At 42.8% G+C, this 23,206-nt stretch overlaps 1 protein-coding gene across 1 annotated transcript; it reads left to right on the top strand.

Moving 5' to 3' along the window:
* The first annotated feature begins 3,781 nt into the window (after positions 1-3,781).
* On the top strand, positions 3,782-21,433 carry TMEM123 (transmembrane protein 123). The gene is made up of 6 exons (XM_056327029.1): positions 3,782-4,008; positions 9,532-9,591; positions 10,882-10,947; positions 15,511-15,699; positions 17,147-17,300; positions 19,455-21,433. The coding sequence occupies exons 1-6, from the start codon at positions 3,936-3,938 to the stop codon at positions 19,477-19,479; spliced, it is 567 nt and encodes a 188-aa protein (XP_056183004.1). The 5' UTR covers positions 3,782-3,935; the 3' UTR covers positions 19,480-21,433.
* The last annotated feature ends 1,773 nt before the right edge of the window (positions 21,434-23,206 follow it).

Raw genomic sequence — 23,206 nt, 5'->3', positions numbered from 1 at the left:
GGAGATAGCATTATAGAGTTTGCAAAACAGAAAAGCCATCAGGAGGTTCACACTTATACCAAGTACAATACAGTGAGAAAAATCTGGTGTATGGGTTGGAAAATTTTAAGCTCTTCAGGAATAAAAGTGCACAGAGCTAAGACTTTTCAAATCACCACGTATACAGACCTTTCTGACTGAAATACTTGAATTATGGTTGATTTTCATTACAGTTGTTCACTTCCGGGCCCACACTGAGCTCAAGGAAATGCCAGTATTCATTCATAGTGTGCTGATGCTTCATGTGGGCACTGCTGCTCAAAAAAATATGGCTAATCCTGGTCGTGCCAATATAATTTTGAACTTAATCCCTTAATCTTTAAAAAGTATGCATGAAGAAACCCAAACAAATACAGATTTGCTAATGCCCCCGATTAAGAAGACTGCCAGTTTGGTCAATCTTGGTTCTTATCTCTCCTTCTGTAGTGCACAAGTGTTAACTATGCGATGTAAAGAAGCATGAATAAAAGCTACCCTTGCCCCTATTTCAGCAAAACATGTTGCATGTTGCTGTCTTTTCCTGATTAGAAATACTTCGCTGTTAGCTAGGAGTGTTGCTGTAACTCTGATGTCTAAGAATATGAAAATGAACGTGATTTGTAAAGTGAGGTGCCATCTATGGTCTTTTGAGTAAGACATTTTGGGGTGGGGAATAAAAACTCATTTACAAGTTGGATCAGTACACAGCAGGCATCAAGCTAAGTATAGGCTTATATTGATGTACAGGGAATGATTGTTCTTCCAGTAATCTAAATTAATATTCCTCAAACACCGGAAGAAAGGAAGACAGCTGATCAAGTATGTTAACTAGGAGAGATGACAGCCTATAGAAGTTAACTTCTGTGGAACAACAATGGGTTAATACTTGTTGAGATGTACGGAAAACTATAGTGGTCATAAAACTTTCACTGTGCAAATATATGGATCCAGTTCTCAGTACTGAGAGGAATTGCTACTTCTGGTTCCCAGGCTTGCCTTTGTAGGTCTTCCCCGAGGATCAGGTTTCAGATGTGAATAAAAAGTTTTCCTTGTTCCAGTTGGGTGTATCTGTTTTTTGTTGATCCTCTTAGTGACTTAACCCTGCCCTGGAGCTGTTGAATAAAAAGTTTTCCTTCTTCCAACTGGGTGTTTCTGCTTTTTATTGATCATCTTTTGAGTTAACCCTGCCCTGGAGCTGTTGTTTGGTTTCACCTGCACCATCTCCACAAAGCCATCTGAACATCTCATGGACAAAATGGATCTGAAATGCTTATGTTCCTGTTCCATGGATTTTGACAATTCTGTTGAAATCATTTGTAATACTTGTGTGAATGTCCCATCAGTTATGCATCTACTGCACCAACACAAGAACAACTTTCACTAATCAAGGACATTCCTCTAAGACATCAGATTGTACTTTTGAATGAACTGCCTGAATGTCAGGGCCACGAGTGGACTTACTAAGCCTTAACTTGTAGTAATAAGCCCTAACCAACCTCACCTGGGACCTCCATCCACATGCCCTCTGCTCATTCACCAAGGAGCTCTGTTTCGACCCTGGCCTGAGCTGCATCACACCTGTGCCTGTCCCCACCCCTGCCTCCAGCTGCCCTGATTTACTGGCTGGTTTTCCTGGAGTGTCACCAGACTGACAAAGCTGGTAGCTTTCATCCTGTCCCCTGGACTGCCATTGGGAGGACTGATGAAAAAACTACCTGTGCTCCTGAGTCCCTTACTGCTGCTCCCAGGGCTCTGCAGTCCTCCTTGGTACTTCTCAGACTGCTCCTGGCTGTATCACTGGTGCCTACATGAAACAACAGCAGTGGGTCATAGTCAGTGGGACTGTATGTACCAAAAGGAGATGATAATTTCCATTAAATTCTCCCAGAATGTTCCCTTCTCAGCACAACTCCCAGCCACCTCCAGATACCTAGTCAGAAATTTGCCTCCCACAGAACAAGGCCCCAAATGAAACAAGATCACACCAATGTAATCAACACAAGACTTCCCAACACCTCTGCCTTTACGCAGTAAAGAACCTGTACTGTTTTGCAACACATCTCAGTTCCTGCTTACTCATCACTTCTACAGAAGTTACGTAGCTATCTCCCACAAGCCTGTGACTTCTTTTTGTTCCATGTATCTTAACTACCTTTTCCTGCAGACGCACAAGTTGAGCAATGTTAATTAGGCTATTCCAAAATAAACTGCTTCCAGTCTGTTCTAAGCCTAAGTTGTGCAACAGCTGAATGACTTACACAATATCTTTATCCTCTAAATGTATGTTAGTTTAATAAAAAATATTCTTTCTCACTATATGCTCTGCCTCTATAACTAAACAGAGGTCCTTATACTTAGCAACATATAGATTACTAGTATTTCTAAGCTTTACTGGAGTTAGGCTAGCTGCAGATATCACTCCTACTGCCATCATAAAGAAAAGCTTTGGAGGATCATCTCAGAAAATTCACAGGAAAAAGACACATGTTGGTCTTCAGGTACCTGAGTCATGAAAACCGCATGGGAAGCAATGCAGAGCAAAGGCGTAAGAAAATGCCAGAAGTATAATGCATGCACCTATTTTCACCAAATGCAAACTACGGGGCCTAACTAGGCTAGAATAAATAAATAAATAAATAAATAAATAAATAAATAAATAAATAAATAAATAAATCTTTATTCAGTATTATAGTTTACCGCTCACTTGCTGAGAGTTACAGAGCAAATGCATGTGGAAGGATGATGCTGTTGCTGGGGAAGGGGAGCAGGCAGCACGCGGTGCCTGAGCACAGCTTCGCAGCCCGCCCTGCGCTCCCAGGCTGTCACCTGCCCGCCACGGCTCAGCCGCATGGCTGTCGTGGGAATGCCGCTGTGCTGCAGCGATCAGAAATGCAGCAATGCATGCTGAACATCCTGCCGCCGCTCGGGTGGTGATCCTACAATTATCCACGTTAAAAGTGTTTTTCTCTAACTTACTAGAAAGCCATTGGTAGTAGCGCAGTTTTCCTTCCTTTGACAAATAATTTTCAAGTTGTTTTCGGTCTTCAGAATGTATTAACAAATTTCCCACGAAAAATAAATTTCTAACATCAACTTGACGTTAGAAGTAGAGGAGAAAAATGTGAAAGACTTGAACGTGGCTGTTATCTTTCACTTTCCCTCATCAATTTCTCGCTGGTTTCGCAACTCTCCAGGCGCACGGGGAAGTCTCAGAGCGCCTCCACGGCATTAGCCCCGGTGACCGACCAGCACCGAACCCGGCCGGAGCCCGTGCGCCAGCCAGCACCGCGCACCCGGCCCGCGGCCGCCGTGCGGCAGGGACGGCGCCCCCGCACCGCGGGCGAGATGCGCCCAGGCTGCGGAGAGCACCGCTACCAACCGGCTGGGCGCCGGTCACACCGCTGCTACCAACAGGGGGGACAAATCCGCACGCCGAGGCTCCGGTGGGGGGTACCACGCCGGTGTTGGGGCCGGGGCCTGGCTGCCACCGGCAGGGCGGGCGCTGTGTGCAGGCGGCACGCCCGCTGCCCGACCCCCGGCCCGCCGCCGCCCACGGGCCCGCCGCAGCGGGTGGCAGCTCCGTGCGCACGGTGCGGGGCGCGGCCCCGCTCCCGCTCTCTCCCTGCGGCTACCGCACCGCTTGGCCCAGCCCGCTGCAACAGCGGCGGCAGCGGCGGGGAGGCCGGCGGGACAGCAGCCCCGTGGAGCTGCCGGCTGCCACCGGGCCGCGCTGAGGGGCGGCCCCACCGGGGGCGGGGCCCGGCTGCCGCGCCGCGGGCTGCGGGCGGGACAAGCGGAGACCGGCCCCCGGGCAGGCCGCGCCGCCGCCCCGCTCCGGCCCCCCGCCCTTCCCGGGCAGGCCGCGCCTGGCGGTGCTGCGGCGGCTGCGAGCGCGGCGTTCCGGCTCCCTCAGCGCCATGCGGCTCCTCGCCGGCGCCTCCTGCGCGCTGCGGGCGGCAGCGCTGCTGCTGCTGCTCACCCCCGGCTCCCGTGAGTAGCGGCCGCGGGCGGGCGGGGCGGGCACCGCGGGCACCGGCAGCCGGGCCGGCCGGTGGCTGCCGCGACAGCCCCGCTGGGTGGACCCAGGCCTCGCCGTGTCGCTGGCGGCAGGGAGCGGGGCTGCCCCGCAGGGTGTCCCTACGCTCGGGTTTGCAGCTGCAAGGAAGTTCGGTGGGTCGCCGGTTCTTGCTTCCCACCGTCCCCAGGCGGAGCTCGGCTGCACGGTGCGCATCGGTGCACGTGGCCCGGCGCTCGGGAGCGGAGCCCTCACAGAAGTAGGGGGCTCAGGCTCGGTACGCGGGACCGTTTTGAAGCAGAACCGAGTAACACGTAAAACAAGAAACAGTGGGAAAACGAGGAGGGGGGTGCGTGGCGTGGGTGTTTGCACCCCACAGAGGGGTGCCGGCCTCGCTCCGCCGTGGGTCCCCTCCTGGAGCGGGGTGGGGGACATACCCCGGCCCTGCAGGTGCCCTCGGCGGAGAGCCAGCGCCTTCCCGCGGGGGGCGGCCGGGCCTGGGGGTCACAGGGAGCCGGGGAAGCCACGGCGGCCCAGGCAGGGGTGGAGTGGAAGGAAACGCTTTCGCTTACCCGCCGTGATGCTGCGCGCACAGGCGGGGCTTCTCGTAGCGCGGGGGCGGTGGCGGACCCGCTCTTGGGACCCGCGGTGCGTGTGTCGCACTTCTGCCAGGTGCTTGCAGCGATACCCCTTTTCAATGGCCGAGTCGAGTGAATACGCAGCCTCCCGTTTGCCTGTGCTTCAGCCCCGGTGGTAGAAGACCAGATTCGCTGATGCACACTCAGATAAAATGGGACGTACGAGATTCCGAGCTGCCAGAGTTCCCTTTTCGGAAGACTGAAATGCCCCATGTGGTGCCCCATAGCTTTGCAAATTAAAGAAGCTGAAAGATAGGTACCAAAATGAGCCTACGAAGGGATGTCAGCCAGTCCAGCAGCGTTAATATGCTGTTGTTTAATCTGGTGAAGCTATAATATAAATTGATACAAAAAAAGTAAAATGAGGAACGTAAACAGCTTATTGCCCTTTCCAAAAAAGCAAGGGGTTTTTTTGTAGAACTTTACCTGTTTACCACTTTGCCAAGATCTTGTGGCTTCCATTTTACAGCTATAGACTGTCATTTCATTTGATACAAGATCGGCTTGCTCTGTCTTTTACCATGCTGCTTCCTGAGTGCGTATGTTGGTTTAACTGAGTGTGCAGTCAGTGCTGTCTCCTGGGGCAGGGGTGATCTCATCTAACTTTTGACAGTCAAATGTAGACCTTCCTCTATAGATTAATTTGTTTTCTAGAGCCCATTTATAACTTGTTGAGAGAATTTGTGCCCTTTTAAGGCTCAGTCTAATGTAGCTATTGAACTCTCTGGGGTTTTTTTTCTGCCCACTTACTCAGAAACTTCCAGAAACTACTGCTGAGGTTTGTGTTGGTTTCAGCAAAAGTTTGTGGCTCACTAATGAACGCTGCAGGAGAAAGTGTGTAACCAGTTAAATACTGTGATTTGCAAAAAGTGAAATTGGCAGTAGATTTGTCCTCACTCCAGTTAGATTTTTTGGGCAGACTGCTTATTTCAGTATAATGCTGTTCTTTTATTCTGCTGGAAAGTTTATTTATTTCCATGTGTCGGTGGAGTTAGTGGAAGACACATCACCAAAATGTTACGGTTTGGGAGAAGTCCTTCCCACTGTTACGAAAAGTCCAGCCAACTTCCTGATACCTGAGCAAGTAAGGAGAATCCAGGCTCCCTGGCAGGAAGCTGCCCCCATGCCCTTCCCATGCTGCTCAGAAAAGATAGTTGGCAACATCTTCCAATAGCTTACCTGTATACAGAACTACTCGCAGTACAAAAATGTACCGAGCAGCAGCAGCCTCCAGGCCTGAAAACAGGTACGGTCTCCTCACTTCTCTTAGACTCTTGGGGGACAGCAAAAGGTGTTGTAGCTTTTCAGTCTCAAACTGACCAGGGCTGAGAATCAATTACTTGGGTCTGTGTTGTTTCCTGAAGCCAGCTGTGTTTACGCTTTCCTTTGCAAGACTGTGAGGTAATTTCACAATGTTAAGGCATGAGGACCTGTCCAAAAAGTTGCGGAGATAAATAATCCTGGCTGACCTCTGTCTCAAGATGAGAATGCCACTTCAAAAAAAAAAAAAAAATAGGTACCAAAAGACCTTGTTCAGTCAAAGGGGAAAAGAAATAGAAAGTGTCCAGATAGCAGCAATTTGAATTTATAGTTTGTCAAAATTGCCAGGCAGATGTTACAGTAGATTTGGGATTGGGAGTTGGGGTTTTTTTTTAATTTCCAGAATTTGAGTTTCATCCATTTCAACTGAGAAGAAAGTCTCCACCATCGGGATACTCATCTAGGGTGTGGTTATATTAATGTCACCTGCTCCAACGTCTCTGCCTTGACCCTTCCAGCACCTCAACTGTTACTCATTCAGATTGCTTAGCTGTTGCTGTGCAAGTCAGAGGTCTCTCTGACGGACTGTGCAGTGTCAGTGCCTCTGTACTTTTTGGTTTTTTTAAACCAACAGAAGCAGAATGGCTTGAGCGTAAAACGCTCATACTTACCTGCTAGGCATCAAACTTGAGAAGATGCTGAAACAGAATTTTATGTATGACTTTTGGTATGTCCCCAAAATGAATGTGTAAAATTGCGCTTATAAAAATGTGAGTTTATATACCAACATCTTTCTGCAGTGTGAGGTTTAGTCAGACTAGACGTAAAGCCTGTGAGCCCTTAGAAATGTGGTTATCTTAAATGTGAAGGCAGGAGCGGGCAAACTGACCTTTGTCACGTGCAGGGATTTGAACGAGTAGTGCCACTCATCCTTCATATACAAATACTAGTAATTTGGTACATGCCTGAGCCAGAGACTACTGATTCCTAGCATTAAAGGTTCATGGGTGTTATCCACTGTGCTGATTTTTGCAGGATCTGGCAAAACCAAGTCCTTTTAAACTTGTCTTGTCCATTTTCAACAAGTATCGGAGCAATCCCCTTTGCTTACCCCGCATCTATCTATGCATTTAGCACAAGCACGGATCTTCAGCTCCCATGTCTGAAATCTACTTCTGGAAGCCGAGTTCCAGCTATAAAGCTGGCAGAACTGGCCTGATTTTGTCCTTTTGAAAGTTTGCTTATCTGAATTGTCTCCAGCTCATGACTTTTCACACACTAGAGCAACAAAACTGTGAGAGGCCCTGGAAGCACTCAACGTACCAATTTCATTTTCGTCGCAGCATTTCACAGGAAGCACGCTTGCCTTCAGATACACCCTGCCCAGCCACAAGCAGCTGTGTTTTTAGCTGCAGCTGACCTTAAACAGAGAGGAAGAAAAAGAGTTGTCTGACAAAAATGTCGTTGATCCCCTTTCCCTGTTCTTTTCCAGTGTGTAGTGCTTTGGTGCATTGGTTTTAAGTTTGGTATTTCCTTGGTTTGGTTCTGTTTCATCATGAAAAATGATCACAAGAGCTCCTTTCTTCCCCCTCCAGTCCCCTCCTCCCTTTCCTCTGGATCACGGTGGGAACAAGCATTAGCACAGTTTCTCTACTCAAGATTTGTGGGCCCAATATTGCAACTAATCCTGTGGCCCAAAGAGCTTTACCTCTGCTTGTGCGCAGCACCTTCCGCCTGCAGCTGGCTGCCGGCTCCTTCCCGCTTCCTTCCTGCGCTCATGCCTGCACTGGTACACCTGGGTCGGTGCAGGCTTGTAACCCTTGCGCTTCTGCTCCCTGGAGAAGGCCAGAAACCCTTGCTGTTTTGCTTTGGGCCAGTTGCCCTGCGCAGTCTTTGGTCTCAAATGAGAGTCTCCAGTTGTCAGAGCCATCGCTGCGTAAAAGCATGTGCTGCTTTTCCCTTTGCCTTAGCCCAGGAGTCCTTCCTGCCTCCTTGGTTCAAGTTTCCTGCTGTCTCTGCAGTGATACACACACTTCCAAATCCAAAACCACAGTCTGAGGACAGAGAAGTAGGGGAATAGTGTCAATCTTCTTTTTCTTACCATGTCCTGTTTGCTGCCATGTGTTACAATGTGGCATACTTATGCAGTGCCCCATATTAAGATGTATTGGTATTCTGGAGCAACTGTTTGTGATCCAAATTAAGCAACTTGTCAATTTGGGGGTTTTTTGAGAAGGGAAAAGAAAAAAGTTTTATCTTTTAAGCTGGATAAGGTCCTTGACATCTTTCAAGGTGTGCAGTCCAACCTGATCTGAACTAGGGCTAATACAGTCCTGCCTTCCCTTCCACAGCTGGTTCCTTCCCTTCTCTTTCTTCTAATCCTACAGGGAGTCAGTTCTGCTGGTTGAGGCAGCAAAAACCATGGTGTACTGTTGGGGAGGGGGGTGTAACGTCAGTTTTCTGTTGGCTTAGCTTCCTCAGTCAGATCATTGTTAAATGTGGGAGGAAGAGCTCTGATGTAGACCACTTTCTGTAGGATTGGGTCCTTCCTGGGGAAGCTGTATTTAGCTGTGTCACATCCTCCTTTTTTGTCTGCTTGCTTTCCCTAAGCTCCCTCATGAAACAGTTTAACGTATCTTGCAGTGCTGCCATCAATCTTGATATTGCAGGGGTGGGATACAGTGAGTGGTTTGACTTTTTTTTTTTGCAAACATTACCACTCTGAGACCTTCACTAAGGTTTTGCAACTACTAAGAAAATGTCATATTTCTGTGATACTTAGTTCATGTTATTTGCCTTTAGTTAGAATATTGTTACAAATTACCAAAACTGAACTGCTTGGCAAAGACAGAATCCACAACTGATCCTCTTACATGCATGTGAATGCCAGAGTTTTCTTTTTGTGTGGTTTATCTTTAAATTTTACCACTTGTGTGTAGACCAGGCCTGAGACAGAGTAATCGGGCCTCAATTAGTCTTTAGGGTATGATAGTATTTCACCAGAGGTGTGATCTTCCTCTATCCCACTCCCCACCCGCAGAATGCTTAGTGGAAGCATTAACATGCTGTTAGTCCCAAACCAAGTAATTCTGCTTGTTAGTGGAGCTTGTTATCTTACCATGCTGTCCATGTAGGGGCAGAGCAAGTGCCCATCTGCCTGCAAAGGCCTTGCAGACTTTATAGGAAAAAGATTTACATGAGAGATTCTTTTCTTCTGCTGTAGGCAATGCACATCATGTTATTACTGAAGGAAGGTGCCTGATTTTCTACCTCTTGCTTCTTTCAGTCTCCTTTCATGTCAAGGAAGAAGAGAACTTGGGATGGTGATGATGGGGAAGATAAAACTGAGGATGGGAAGGAGTTCCAGTTCATTTGATGGCTGGGTAGTGCAAATACAGTTTTTGATGTGCTAAAAGCAGGCTGTTGTGGTACCATGCTTTTATATCATCATTATACCTAACTCCTGTCCATGGTAGTTTAGTCATTTATATGCCCAAAGCAAGTGACAGATGCTGCACTCGCTTTTTCTTCTTTCATTTCTTAGTAATAAAGTGCCTAAATCTGTCTCACTCTTTCTTGTTTTCTATGTTCAAAATGAAGAGATGAACATCTCCAGCAGTACTGCACCCTTCAGTACGGTTCCAGACCCTAAGTTGCAAGGTAATACTCTTGGCATTTCTGTTGCTGTTCCTCGGTAGCATTGAGAAAAGCAATGTGTATTATTGTATGCCTCAAACTGTCTTGTAATAGTTTGCCCTTTATTTCATTTTATGTAATTGTGAACAGCTGTAGGACATGAGGATGGTACTTTGATTGTCACATCTATTCCGAAACAACTAAAGACATTTAAGAGGAACAGTAGAACACAACTCAATCCTCATATCCTTAGGTAACCTAGAGCAACAGAGAGGAGAAGAAATAAAATGGCAGAATTTTATGTATAGAAATAGAAATAACTGCCAACATCAATTTCCAGTTAAAAAGACATCCACCAGCTCAAGAAGTCTGCTAGGCTAGAATTGAGTGCTCTTGAGAAAAAGGCAAGGCACTTTTTCATTTGATTTTTAATGTCAAAATGGATTCTAGTTCCACCATGCTTGAGCTCATTGCTAAAGTACACATTTATTTCATAGTGTTATTTCATTTGACGGCATTAAGCTCTATGCCTTTAAGCATGTGCCATGCAAAGGCGTGTTCCTTGAGTCATTTTTGTCTTGTACTACTTCGCTCATCTCATTTGCTCTTGGCCAACGACATGGGATGTATAGTCAATGCTCTGCTCATTGACTCACTCTGTCTTGTGTTAATTGCATCACTGACTCACACCCAAATTCCAGGCAGTGTACGTGGTTTCTTTTCACCTGTATGAGCATGCAGTCCACATCCAGATGTGTTCCCAGGGTTGCAGAAGTAAGCACTCGGAACCTGGGGGAAACCCAAAGCTGTGTTCTGGTTACAGCACTGGACCAGTGCAGTAAAGGTTTAGCCCCATACACGTACATGGCTTACACTGGTATAAAAGCCTACATAAGGAAGAAAGAATGTGTTTGTAATTGTACAATCATGGACTGTTTCTCAAGAGCAATTAAACCTGCAACTTAATATCCCAGGTATGTCAGTGTGAGGGTTGTTTGTGCAGTACTCAATGATGGGGCTGGTTGGCTATGATTGTACCAAAGAAAAAGCAAAGAGGAGTAAAGAATTCAGATGGAGAACTTTTGGGCACTGTTGTGCATACAGTGTAACTATGTTCTTGCTGCTTTGAGATCTGGAAGCATTTTACAAAAGGATCAAACCATCTGCTTTGGGATGGAATACTCTGCTGTATTCCCACTTGTAGCGTGCACACACAGATACCCCAAGGAAACCATTGTTGTGGGTACTTTAGTTATAGTATGTTAAAATGAAAACGAATAATATTTCTTCTCTTGTTTTGTTTTTTCCTTGAAGGCAATAACAGTTCATTCAATCTCACTGTTATATCATTCACACAATCTACAGCAACATCTGCAGTAGGTATGTATCTGTTCATCTGTCTGTTACTATGAGCTTAGAAGCTAGCTCCAAACCTACCAGATCATACCAAATTCTAAAAAATACCCATCAAACCATGGGTGCTTGAGAAAGGCATTATCATTTTAGGGCTGGGAGGCAACATGTAAAACAGCTCTTGAAATGAAGCTATACTGTTTTTCAAGTTTAGGTACTGTGCTTCATCAGTAGAAGCGCTGATGTTTGTGATAACATTGAAAAATGTGATAATCAAAATAAAACTTCAAGGAAGAATTGAAAGAAGTTGGTCTTTTTAATGTTCATTCTTTGTCGCTGAGCAAAATTCTTCCATTTTCCTGAAGCAAAGATGAATAGGTTATTGTGCAAACAGTGAGTATCTGTTTAATGTTATTTCACAGCAGGTAGATTCAGGGTATAATGAAGTCCTGGAGGCTTGAGTTTCAAGAGTAAGATTCCATTGCCTTTTAGATAATACTCATGGCACCTTATACCATAGAAAATAGTCCTTATAAAGCTCACAGCACAAAACAGCAGAGTTCAAGCGAGCCGCAAGTAGCAGATCTGGAACAATCTGTCACAGATACTTCTGCATTGTTCTAGCACTACCTACCATCTTTCCTTCACAACTTGGCAAAAGAACTGTAGGTAAGGGTGATTTCCCAAGGCAGCAGTGTTGCAGTTCTGATGCTCCAACATAAGTAATGTGTTTACAAAACACATCTTTGTCGAAAGAAGAAATAGCTGTATTAGATCAACTAGTAGAGTTTGAAAGCAGCTATTTAACCTAGGACACAAACAGTTCATTCACTTGTATTTGCAGTGTTCCAGCTGTTGGCTATGTCGGTATGAGATTATGAAAAAAGGTAAATAAAAAAAAAAAGGTCTTTTGGAAGAACTTGTTACAGGCATATTTCACCACATCAGTAAAGACTGGATAGTAATTCATGTCATGCAGTTGTTCAGTCTGTGATGCACAGATAAAAGGTTGTAACTGAGAGAAGAGAAGCTAGTTTCCTGCATGAACTGCATCCCCTTTGTGCTAAGAGCCATGTGAAAGCAGGGCCTGCCCTAAGATACTTTGTGGAGTTTTATTCTGATCATAAGATCCCAGCTATGTTGTTGTTTCCAGTATGGCTTTCGCTTTGCATCTCTGTAATCTTCAGATAACCTCTGAGCTACCACACTCAGAAGGTTGCTTCTTACTCATTTAAGAATAAAATACTCACCAGGGAAAAAAGACAATCTCTGCAAAGACCTTCCTTTTGATACAAGGCAGTGGTGCAGTGCCTCATTCCATTGCCTGCAGTGTACCAGTTTAAGCATGTCTGACTTGGAAAGTGGAGAGATGGTTGCAATCCCCTTGTTGCCTTAGGGCCTTCCCTATGTGTAAAGCCATTGTTAACCACAGGTGTTTTCACCCTCTGCTCCAACCCTGACTGAGGGGTTCTTGCAGAGGTTTGAGCTTTACCATCTCTACCTAGTAACAGTGAAAAGAGACCTGAGCCTTTTACTGTTAGTACTGTTAGGCACAGGCACAGTACAAACCTAACAGCCATGCTTATGTGGTTTGAGTCATGTCCTCCCCTTTTTTTCTCTTTTTTTTTTTTTTTCTTTTTTTCTAACAGTCCACGGATTTTTAAGACCATGTTCATCCATTTTGATTATTTGTCTTTACCTCTTCAGGGTAAAGACTACTGGATATATGTACTTAGTTTTGCTTAAAGTCTATGCTTTTTTTTCTTTCTTTCTTGCTTTGGAACCTTTCCACGACAGAAGCAAAAGTCTGTTTCATTCAATCATTTTCCATGCAAAGGAGAGTGTTTATTTATTTCACGATGAGCATCCAATAATAATTATTTCGTATGTTAGCACAGTGCTTTTGTGGTTTGACTTGTGTTCATTCTTGTTCAATTAGAATACTAAGGGAGTAGTGCGTGCTGCTAAGAATTCTTATCTTTATGCTACGTATATAGTTTGATTGATGGATATAGCATAGCTATTATTAGTTTAAACACAGGTAGCATACAAAGTAAAATATTTGTCTCCTTCAAAAACAAGGTGTCATAAACCTGAACTATATTACTGGCATGCATTCCTTTTTAAATAAATATTAACTCAGTCTGGGTTTGTTTAGTGTGATGTTCAATGAAGCCCAGCTGGTCTTTTGGGGGAAAAGTAATGGGGGGAATAAAAGATAAAAGGACAGATGTTGCTAGCAAATGTTCTTTCATCTGTTGGTAAAATAGTACGGGTGAGATTGTTCAAAGATACAGAAGAACAGATTGGTGCCCGATTTACGTCAGCTCCCCAAATTCTCCAGCTGCCTCAGATAGCCTCCCACTGATGTTTTGAACTGACTGATGCTAAATACACCATGAAAGATAAGTCTGTAGGAGATTTAACCAGATTTTACTCTTTATGTTACATCACCAAGTGCTGTAAGATAAAGTAAGAAAATAGGATGGCTAGTAGACAAGGGAGGAGGGGAAAATGTGCAAATTTGCTGAAATTCCTCATGATAGCTGCTTGGATATTTTTTGTGCTGACTTCAGGTTTTCTGTAGGGTAATTTAATGCCCATGGAATAAGTACCATCTTTGTGTAACCTCATCTTATACCATTATGCATGGAACAATTAACCATCATACTGCTCAGAAACACAAGCAAGTTTGACACTCGGAAATCATGGCTAAAAAAAACCCCAACAACAAATACCCACAGAAAACTAACTGGTTGAAACTTGCATTCGGATTTGTCTTTCTTTTGGTATCTTTTATATTAGGAATGCAGTCACCAGGTGTGGTTTCATATGATATAACTGTAGATGGTTTCCATACAGACGTTTCCTTGCTTATTTCCTACAATGAGGAAACATTTGATATTTATAGATCATTGTGCCTTTGGGGAGTTTACCTGTCGCCATTAAAATGTGCCCTGAATTTTATCTGATGTATTTTACACATGCTTCATAGAGGAACTGAATTTCCTAATTGTAACAAGGTAAGCACATAAATATAGTACTCCAACTGTTCCATCTCAATGAATGCTCATTTCAAAGTGTTTCCTAGGGTTATGGCACAATACATCAAAGAACAGGAAAATAAATAACATTTATTATGGGGACTGTATTGGGCTGTTTTGGTAGTTTTAATGTTAAATGTCTCAGAAAAGTGTTGTGTAAGCCAGTTCCTTTCTGAATGCTTACATTGTTGCATTGTTTGGTTTCTTTAAGTTTTTGATGTTCACATCTGAAGTAGTGATACTTAAGTCTTAGCAAAGACACCATTCTGTGTGTAGCTACTCACATTTTAAAGCACACTTCCAGGAAGATTATTCTGTAGAAGTGTTTTAGATGCTGTATAAAAAAGCAGAAATTGAATATCAAGTTTACTGTGGAATTGAGATGAAACTACCTATTCTTCAGTTCTAGTTTTGGACAATTTCAAAAAAACATGGCTATAATTAGACATTTGAATGTCCATAATAAAAAGCTTTTGCAGTGGTTAACATGAACATAGCTTGTATGAGGTTATAGAAATAATACAGCTGCAAATGGAGGTTTTTCTCCCTAAAATTCCCTCACATGTAAAAGCTTTTTGCCTCATATTGTCTGCTTAGAGAAATGTTTGTTGCATAACAGGCTCATGTTTCTTGTTAGTTGCTTCTTAATTAAATAAGTAATTATTCTTGAGATCATCCTAGCTGGGTGCCTTCCACTAGGGTTCTAAGGATTTTTCTATAAATATCAATCTCTATTATTCTTGAATTTTGCTTCATGGTATTTTTATTCTGAACAGTTCACTACTGCTTTCTGAGGAGGGAAGGGGAAGTGTCAGGTAAAAGCAGAGTAAAAGTTAAAGAGTTTAGGTGTCAATTAAACTTGAAACAGCATTCCAGTCTTTGTTTTAACCTTGGCAAGACAGCTTGCTACTAAATAAATGATAGAAGCCAGCAGATTTACTTTGGTCGAACTTTTATCACGTGTGGAAAAACCTCTTGAGCATTAAGTTTACCACATGCAGAATTCTCTCTGGTAAGTATAATATACATGCAGCCTTAGCAAAGCTAGTGTTTCATTCAAAAACAAGTTAAAGATTAAGTCATTACTGAAATGGGGGGGGTGGGGTGCGTTCTCATGCAAAATCTGTTCTTATCAGAAAAGCTTTGTTATCTGAAAAGTTGGTGCTTCAAATGGAAAGTTACTCTTGATGCAGAATTTTATCACATTTTCAAATACTGTAAGTTAGGGATGATTCTGTGGAACTGGATAATGATATCCAAAGAAAAACACCTTTCTAAAAGTTATCAGCTATTATCCAGGTTTGCTTTACAGCTTTTCCTTTAAACTATTCCTGACCTTGAGCCCAAGACATCAGAAGTTGGGTCTTTCCAAAGGAAATGCACAGGCGAAGAGTCTGTTAGCAAGCCTGGATATCCAGGCAGTGACATCTTCATTGTTACTCTGTCATCCTATTTGGGCATGATAAATGCTGTCTTACTCAATGAGTATACAGTTGATTATCTTTATGTATTTTTCTGTGTGATATCACAAATAAAAATTTCCCAGGTGTGTCAACCAATACTACTCACCTGACCAGCCAGCCCACTAACACCACTATGCCTGTCACCTTGACAACTCAGACCACCAAAACCAGCCAGACAACAAGGTCCACCACAGCTTCATCAGTCACATCATCCCAACTCAACACCACAGTGGCCGTGACCACTTCCAAAATTTCTTTGACTTCTGTAACAGGTGAGATCACATTTCAAGAAGCTCATAGACACTTGTACGTTGACATGTGTTCCACAATTGTAGAATTGTTAGTTTTACAGTGGTATAACAGAGAATGTATTTGCATGCTGAAAAACGGGAATAAAGTGGGGGTTTATTACTAAGTTGGCTATAATAACACTGCTTTGAGCACTCCACTTACTTAAATAAGGCTTCACTTAACGTGAGAGACTTGACATACTTAGGAGAAAAAAAAAAAACACCAATGTGAGTGGTGAGAACCAGCAGCCACCAGTGAGGAGATCAGCAATGTTAGGGCGGAAGCCTGGCTTTTGAATACAACTTCTGTATTTGTTCAGCTCTCCCTTCTACAGCTCACCTGAACTCATCTCTAATACTTTCTTTTTCATAGCTGACCTGTGGCTCAAAATACATCTGCTGGCTTGGTAGAAAGACTGAGTTCTGTTAGCAATGTAATTAATTCTGTCCCTAATGGAGAATAGAGTATGACTATGAATGAGTCACACTTTATGTGAAAGTTGTCAAATACAGTTTGACAGCAGCCTTTAATACAAAAACAGTAAGTGTGGAATTCAGTACTTGCAGTTAGCTGCTTGTTCGCATCGCTCTGTGCTTACACTTCCAAACAGATTGGGGTTGCTCATGTCAGTGAAGTCTTACTGAAGAGGTGAAGATGTCTTCAGCAGAGCTTTTTTTTTTTTTTCAGTTGGCCACGTAATGCTCCCTGTGGCAAGTATAAACAGAGATTGGCAAAGGCTGGCTCTTTTGTTTGGAGTGTATAGCAGATAAAACCAGTTTTTACACAGAAACTGCTGTGGCTTATCAGAGGTCATGTTATCTATGTCAATATTTGTGTTGGGCTGTAGAGCTGGTCTTGCGTGTGGAGAGTGAGGGTGCAATTCTATCAGACAAGGTAAAGATACCTGACAGCTCATTGCCACCAGATTTTACTGCCACCACATAACCTATACTGCTTGACTTGGGTGTTGTTGGACCCCTCTGCAGGCAGACTCAGGATGCTCATCGGAAAAGCCACTTCCTTTTCTGCTTGGGTTAATTTCAGGCCAGCTTAGTGAGTTAAATTGGCTCATGGAGGGTATGAAAGCACTAGAACTGGCCTGAGGAGGGCAGGAACTGCATGTGTGGAAGGAAGGGAAAGCAGGGGACAAAAAGGGAGGGGAAAGAGGGAGCTGGAGAGGAAAAGGGGCAGTCTTTCAGAGACAGCAAGCAGTTGGGTCAGCTGCCTCTGTCACCAGAAACTGGCACTTAAAAATGGAGCTCTAGGTTTCAGCGTGCATGGCTGGTGTCTTGCCTGTTGATCTGTGTGAAGTTTTTCTAATTGTGTTTTTAGATGATATATTAATGGGGAGGGCAGGATGTAGAGAAGTCCCTCAAAACACAATTTTGCAAGCTCTGTAAAAAGTGCCTTTTGTTGTCTTCTTTTCAGCCACATCAAAATCTGAGGCTGTTGTACCCAAAACCTCCAGATTTGATGTGGGCAGTTTTGTAGGTGGCATTGTGCTGACACTTGGAGTCCTAGTTATTCTCTACATCGGATGCAAAACCTACCACTCTAGAAGAGGCATACAGTACAGAACCATGTAAGTTCCCATCAATTTTTCACTTTCTTGAGGGGAACAAGGACAAACAGAACAAGGAGTATGAACTCTGATACATACATTTGTTTAAAGTACATCATATTAATGTCATTAAGGGATTTAATGGTGATATTTTGTCTTTCACCACTTCAGCTATTCCTCATTATTACTATGCCACTCTTCTGTGTGGGTTTTTTCTCTGATCTATTATATAAAATCTTTAATTTTTTTTTAAAAGAATACTTGTCCTTTAGCTATTCCATCAATAGATAACGTTTCCTTGAAATGTTTGCTCCAATTTGCAACACTTCTGGTTCTTCCTAACACTTCCTCATAGACTCTTATTTTTCTATTCACTCTAGTGTTTTCCTCCCCCTTGCCATTATTTTTTTTGTAGTAGCTCTATTTTCTATTACCTCTGTGACATCTTCTTAGAACTCTGTTACCATCCCTCTTTTGTATCACCTTCTATGTACTTTCAAGTCTAGTTCGAGCAGCCAGTTTTAAAGCCAGATATCTAATATTCCACATTCTTAAGCCACCACTCTTGAACAGATTCCTTTATTTATTGTCACAGAAAACATTTGAAAGCAATATGGCCATTATTCACATTTTTAAAAGCATAGCATTTGATTGTTGTCAATACGTGAACTTAGACTTTTGCCCCACCTTGCAACATAGGCAGGCTGACTGGTTAATCTCTAATACTTAGTTTTCTCTACTACCCTGTACTCAACTCCAGAAACCTGTCCATAAAATCATATGCACTGAACCTGCTGTAAATACTTTTCACACGTCCATGAAATGAGAAGTAGCATTAATTTAACTGTACAGGCATCTGCATGTGAACTACTCATTTCATATCATTACTATTACCCTGAAATTGGGTAAATCTGTCAGATGAACCAGCCTATCCCTGCATTTTTTGTATTCACTTACTGTGAGGGTAGCTGAGAGTCTTAGATAAAGTCTGTGCTGTGGATGTTGAAATGTGTAGGCTGGATCCCACCTAAAGTCACTTGTTTACTCTGTGTACACCAGTGACTTTCCACCTTGTCTGAGCTGCAGGCTGCTGGTATTTTCCCTGTGGAGTGCAGGTGCTGTATAGCAAATACAAGCCTATCTTGCTTTTCTTAATCATCTTTTCAAGACCTTTTAGAAATTGGCTGTGGGCTTCTGTCAGTCTGTACAGTACAAGTTGAAAAACACTGATTTAACTGAATTCTTTGCCACCAACTTCTTCCAGGCAGCTGGTCTCTCTCCTTTATGTTACCAGATTGGGGGACAGGAGGTAGTAGGTCCAGTCTTGTCTTGGGTATGGTTCTTCTCTGTGGAGCTACTCTTTTCCTTTCTTTTGTAGCACTCATTTCTGAGAGCACAGAACCAGTCAGACATCTATGATTTTTACTTCATCTTGTATCTCACCCGTTTTTTAGTGAATAGTTCAACCAAAGTTGTACCATTTCACTTGCTGTTTATACTCAGCTGTACTCTGTTTTCTTCCAGGCTTCCAGACTTACCTCCTTGTCCCACGTTTCATTTAGGACCTGGCAATTCTTAAAACTAGATTGCTTTTCTTTTTCCTATTCAGTATCACCCATCTCAGTTGAGAAGCTTGTTTTAAGTGAGGTGATGTCATTAGACTTGTTGGGATGCTAGCGTTTAGGCCTTGTGCTTTCTCTCTGTCCTGACTCCTGCTTGCTGGGGACAGAATTCAACCAGTCCCTGCTGCACGTTTACCCACGGTGGTGTCTGAATGGATATTGTAGAATTCAGATCAACAGTCTCTTTAAAACAAAGGAAACGTGTCAATGAGCGTGTGGCTTTGATTACCTGTCACTACTGGGTGCAGGTAAGATAGGATAAAAATGCCTGAGCAACAGGTGATCTAAAAATATATACTTGAATGAAATGTGAAAGCCAAAATGTTAATAAGGCTAGTGGAGCTTGGAGTGATGACAAAATGAAATTGTTCTATTGACTTCAGGCTTGGCTCAAAGGTGACTGTAACACCCAGATCAATGTGCCCTCCTTAGCCCTTCCCAGCAAGACAGCCTCTGTTCACAAAATAACCTTCTTAGCAGTGGCTGGGTGGCTTTTTCTCATGCTGACTGTTGTTTGTACTGCAGAACATTAATTACTGTGTTTCTGTTACAGTGATGAACATGATGCCATCATTTAAGGAGACTTCAGGGAAGGAAGTGTTGGAAACCCATCCTATCACAGCTGTTCTAACTTCTGAAAGAGTTCCTTTTGTAAAAATAATCACAGTCTGTAACCTCTCCTGGGTGTGATCCTGCAAAATGTTGAGAACACCCTGATTATTTTTTGGCATTGGCTTTCATAAGAAGAGGAACTCCAGCACTTTGTAGAGACAGTATTTTCTTTTACCAGTATTTGTAACCAAATTTGAAGAAACACATATATTGTCATTTTAAGATATACATACAAGTCTCTAAACAGCTAATTACTAGCACAGTGAATCACATCATTGCAATTCTAATCAAGTTCCATAATTTCTCACATATTGCATAAATCCCGTGTGTTCCATAGTGGATATAGTTGGTTAAATAGGATACCTTTGAGACCAAGCATAGGTTTTTGCAAATAAAATGGGGGGTTTTCCTAACATTTTTTATGAAGTTGTATTTATTTTGAAGTTTGATGTGAACTTCAGTTTAGAAATTTTGAACAATTCAGTTAATTTTTACTAGGCTATAAAGGGATGTGGTTTGCTAACTGTATTAGAAGGTGATAACAAGTACTTAAACTTGAGTCATTAGCTTACCAGTGACCTGCAGAGACTTTCCTCAACAGGCTATACAATGAGACTAGCTGCAGGAAGTATGGACAGACTGGAGATGTTCATCCACAACCTTTTTCTCTAAATGAGTCCTTATAAGAAAAAAGACTGTGCAATCCGTACTTTTTTTTTTCTAGTATGTCCTAATGAAGGATGTGCAATTGAAGATAAAAAAATGTAAAAAAAGTAATTGCACCATCGTAAATATGATGAAATACAAAAATTGCTTCTAAAAATTGGTTTTTAAGTTGAATGTAGCAATCATTTGGCTCTAGGGTTTTATTATTATGAAGCTGTATGCAGTGTTTTAGCAGCATTTGACAAGCATTGAAAGTTACAGAGAAGTGGAAAATCTGTAAGATAGCATTTTAGAACAATATAATCTGGATTTTACAACTGTTTTCAGAACTTGGTACTGCTGCACACATGTACAGAGGTCTGGTCAGAAGCCCACTGAAGGCAACAGGGCATCTCTCAGAAGGCCTCTAGATTCAGGCCCAAGCACACTGGGAGTCCTGTGCAAGGTAGCTGATGCTCCTTCCATCTCACTTCTGCATTTACCCTGAGGTAAACCTGCTGTCTTCAGTAGACGGGCTCCTGATTCACACTGGTGTAAGGAAAGCTAGAGCAAGGATCAAGAAACACAGGTCTGTACCTCCTTACGTCACTGAGTAATGGTTCAGTCCTGCTCAGGCTCTACTTGTAGACCTCTCTGTGGCGAAAAGGGTTGGTGTAGTGGGACTCAACCATCCTGGTTACTGCTGCCACTAGTCCATCATGCAGGGCATAGTGGGAGGTGGTGACAGCTGAGGAAGGTCCCGATGGGAAGTGCATTATAGGTGTGTCAGGAGGCTGGGGTACAGCACATCGGGGGAAATAAAACTATAGCTCTGGCAGAGGTTAATTTTTTTTGTTGAGCAATAGTTCGTTCTGACATGCAGTGCTGAAGTGGCCATATGGATGTTTGGGTTTTTTCCTTTTTCATATGGAGAAGTAAAACTTGTTTCTGAAGCACAGCTGACTCCAGCAAACCATGGCTAGTGAGCAGTCTTAATAGCACCAGCCACGCACCTGAGATGAGGGTAGCAGGGTTGTACTGGTTTATACTGAGATTGAGGTACAGGGGGAAGAGTGATTTGAAGTAGCTTTTGTTGTTTTTCTTAATTGTGGTGTTTGGAAAACTGTTTTTGACTTGAAGAATTTGAAAACAATTCTTCCATAGTACTGCAATTCCTTACTTTGAGTTGTACTTAATTGTCTTCATTTCCACAGTTCTTAGGATTGTCTGACCTCTGTTGTATAGATGAATAAATAAACCTTTGGAGTTACTTTACCAATTTCAGTTGGATTTTTATTTTATTAGACTGTTTCAAAATTCCCCTCAACATGTTCCACAGTCGTATGTATTGAATAAGAAGTGTTCAACATATTTTTAAATGCTTGATTACCAGTCTTAGTACATTTTTGCCCAGATCAATCATTTGTAATGTGTTTTGTAATCTAATTATTACCATAAAGCAAAATTATGTGCTTAAGATTTCAGTGGTGTCAATGCAAGCAGAAAACCTGACTCCTCCTTTCAAGGAAGTGCAATTGATAAATCTTACCTTTAACTTGACATTTGCTTTCCAATAGTAAACAAAAGCCTAGCTTTAAATTACACATGTATAAAGTGAGATGAACAGGACTGCTTTTCAGTGTGTCATACCACCACTATGTATTTCAGCCTCAGTCCTGGAGGTCACTCCTACAGCATTGGAACAAGCAGTGGACCTGAATTTTGCTATGCTCTACACGCATAGAGTGGTTGACTGTATTAAATAATCAGGATTTTTTAATGCTAAATTACTGTTTCAGTTATGTTAACTAAACATTGGCCCTTAAGATTTTGTAAGGAAAAAGTAATTGAAAGGGCTTGGCACAAGAGTCTACCACCTTGTAGACCAGTATGAGGTATAAAGCTTAAGTAGGAGCAAAAGACGGGAAAAGGTCTTTTATCTCGTAGACTGATGTCTAGTGCTATCGCAGGCAACGGGGAAACAGAATATAGAGTAGTTGCAAGGGGCCTAGAGCAACTGCCTGACCAGTTCAGGGTGGACCAAGTTAAAGCATGTTCTCAAGGGCATTGACCAAATGCCTCTTGAACGCTGACAGGCTTGGGGCATTGACCACCTCTCTAGGAACTCTGTCCCAGTGATCAACCACCCTCTTGGTAAAGAAACGCTTCCTAAATGTTCCTTCATGGAAGCCTCTTCCCACTCACTTCTCTGGTGATCAGTTATCCTAAATTCAATCATTAGTTTATGATCTGTTTATATTCATTTTATGCTACAATTTTTTAGCATAAATAGCTCCTCCCCTTCTCTAGGTATACTTATGTTACAGTCTTTCAGCTGTTCCTTGAGGGAGTTTATTAATATTGTATTCAACTGTTCATAGTTCATCCTCTCAACAGGGCTGCGTATCTGTTTCCTTACTAGTACGGATGGCCGAGCCGGCGGTTCAGAGGTCTGTCTTGGATTAGGAACCCCTCTGGTGACACATCACAGAACTGCATTTACAGTATCAAGTTTTAAGGCCCTGCCCAGCATTCAGGTGATTATTACAACTTTCGCACAACCCCTTACTAATTTTTAATCCTTAGAAGTCATGTTTTTGTGCTTTGTATTAAGTGAAATGAATTTTTAATATTACAGGCTTAGGAAATCATCCCATGGCTACAGAACACAGCCACCTTAGGCCACGTTATCACGAATGTTACTTTTGCCTTTCAAACACATCAAGATCAACAACACAAGCACATCTCAAAACTGCACTGTTCTGCCTTCTTCCCGCAGCTCTCTCCTTTTTATGTAGCTCTCCTTTAGCCTGTGTTCTAGTACCAAATCATGGCCCTTCCAGCTTAATGGTTCTGATGGGGCCCTGCATCAAAGGCTTCAAAGAAGTCCAGAAATCCTGCAGTACAGTATTTAGTTTCTTATTTTAAAAAAATATTACAGCAAGATTATGTTACTGTGATAATATTCAGTGACATAAACATCATCCCTTTGTAAATCTACTTCCATACCTTTTTGTTCAGTGACTCTTAAAAGGTCTTACATACTCA

The sequence above is a fragment of the Falco biarmicus genome, chromosome 2 (assembly GCF_023638135.1).
Source record: "Falco biarmicus isolate bFalBia1 chromosome 2, bFalBia1.pri, whole genome shotgun sequence".
Taxonomy (NCBI): Eukaryota; Metazoa; Chordata; class Aves; order Falconiformes; family Falconidae; genus Falco; species Falco biarmicus.
This window is presented reverse-complemented; position numbering and strand designations above follow the sequence as displayed.

What these genes read in the sequence shown, in the direction of transcription:
- TMEM123 (XM_056327029.1), top strand. Translation starts at nt 3,936, where the DNA reads ATGCGGCTCCTCGCCGGCGCCTCCTGCGCGCTGCGGGCGGCAGCGCTG. An exon ending in GCTGCTCACCCCCGGCTCCC is followed by an intron (nt 4,009 to 9,531) that starts GTGAGTAGCGGC and finishes TTCAAAATGAAG; the next exon opens with AGATGAACATCTCCAGCAGT. An exon ending in TCCAGACCCTAAGTTGCAAG is followed by an intron (nt 9,592 to 10,881) that starts GTAATACTCTTG and finishes TTTTCCTTGAAG; the next exon opens with GCAATAACAGTTCATTCAAT.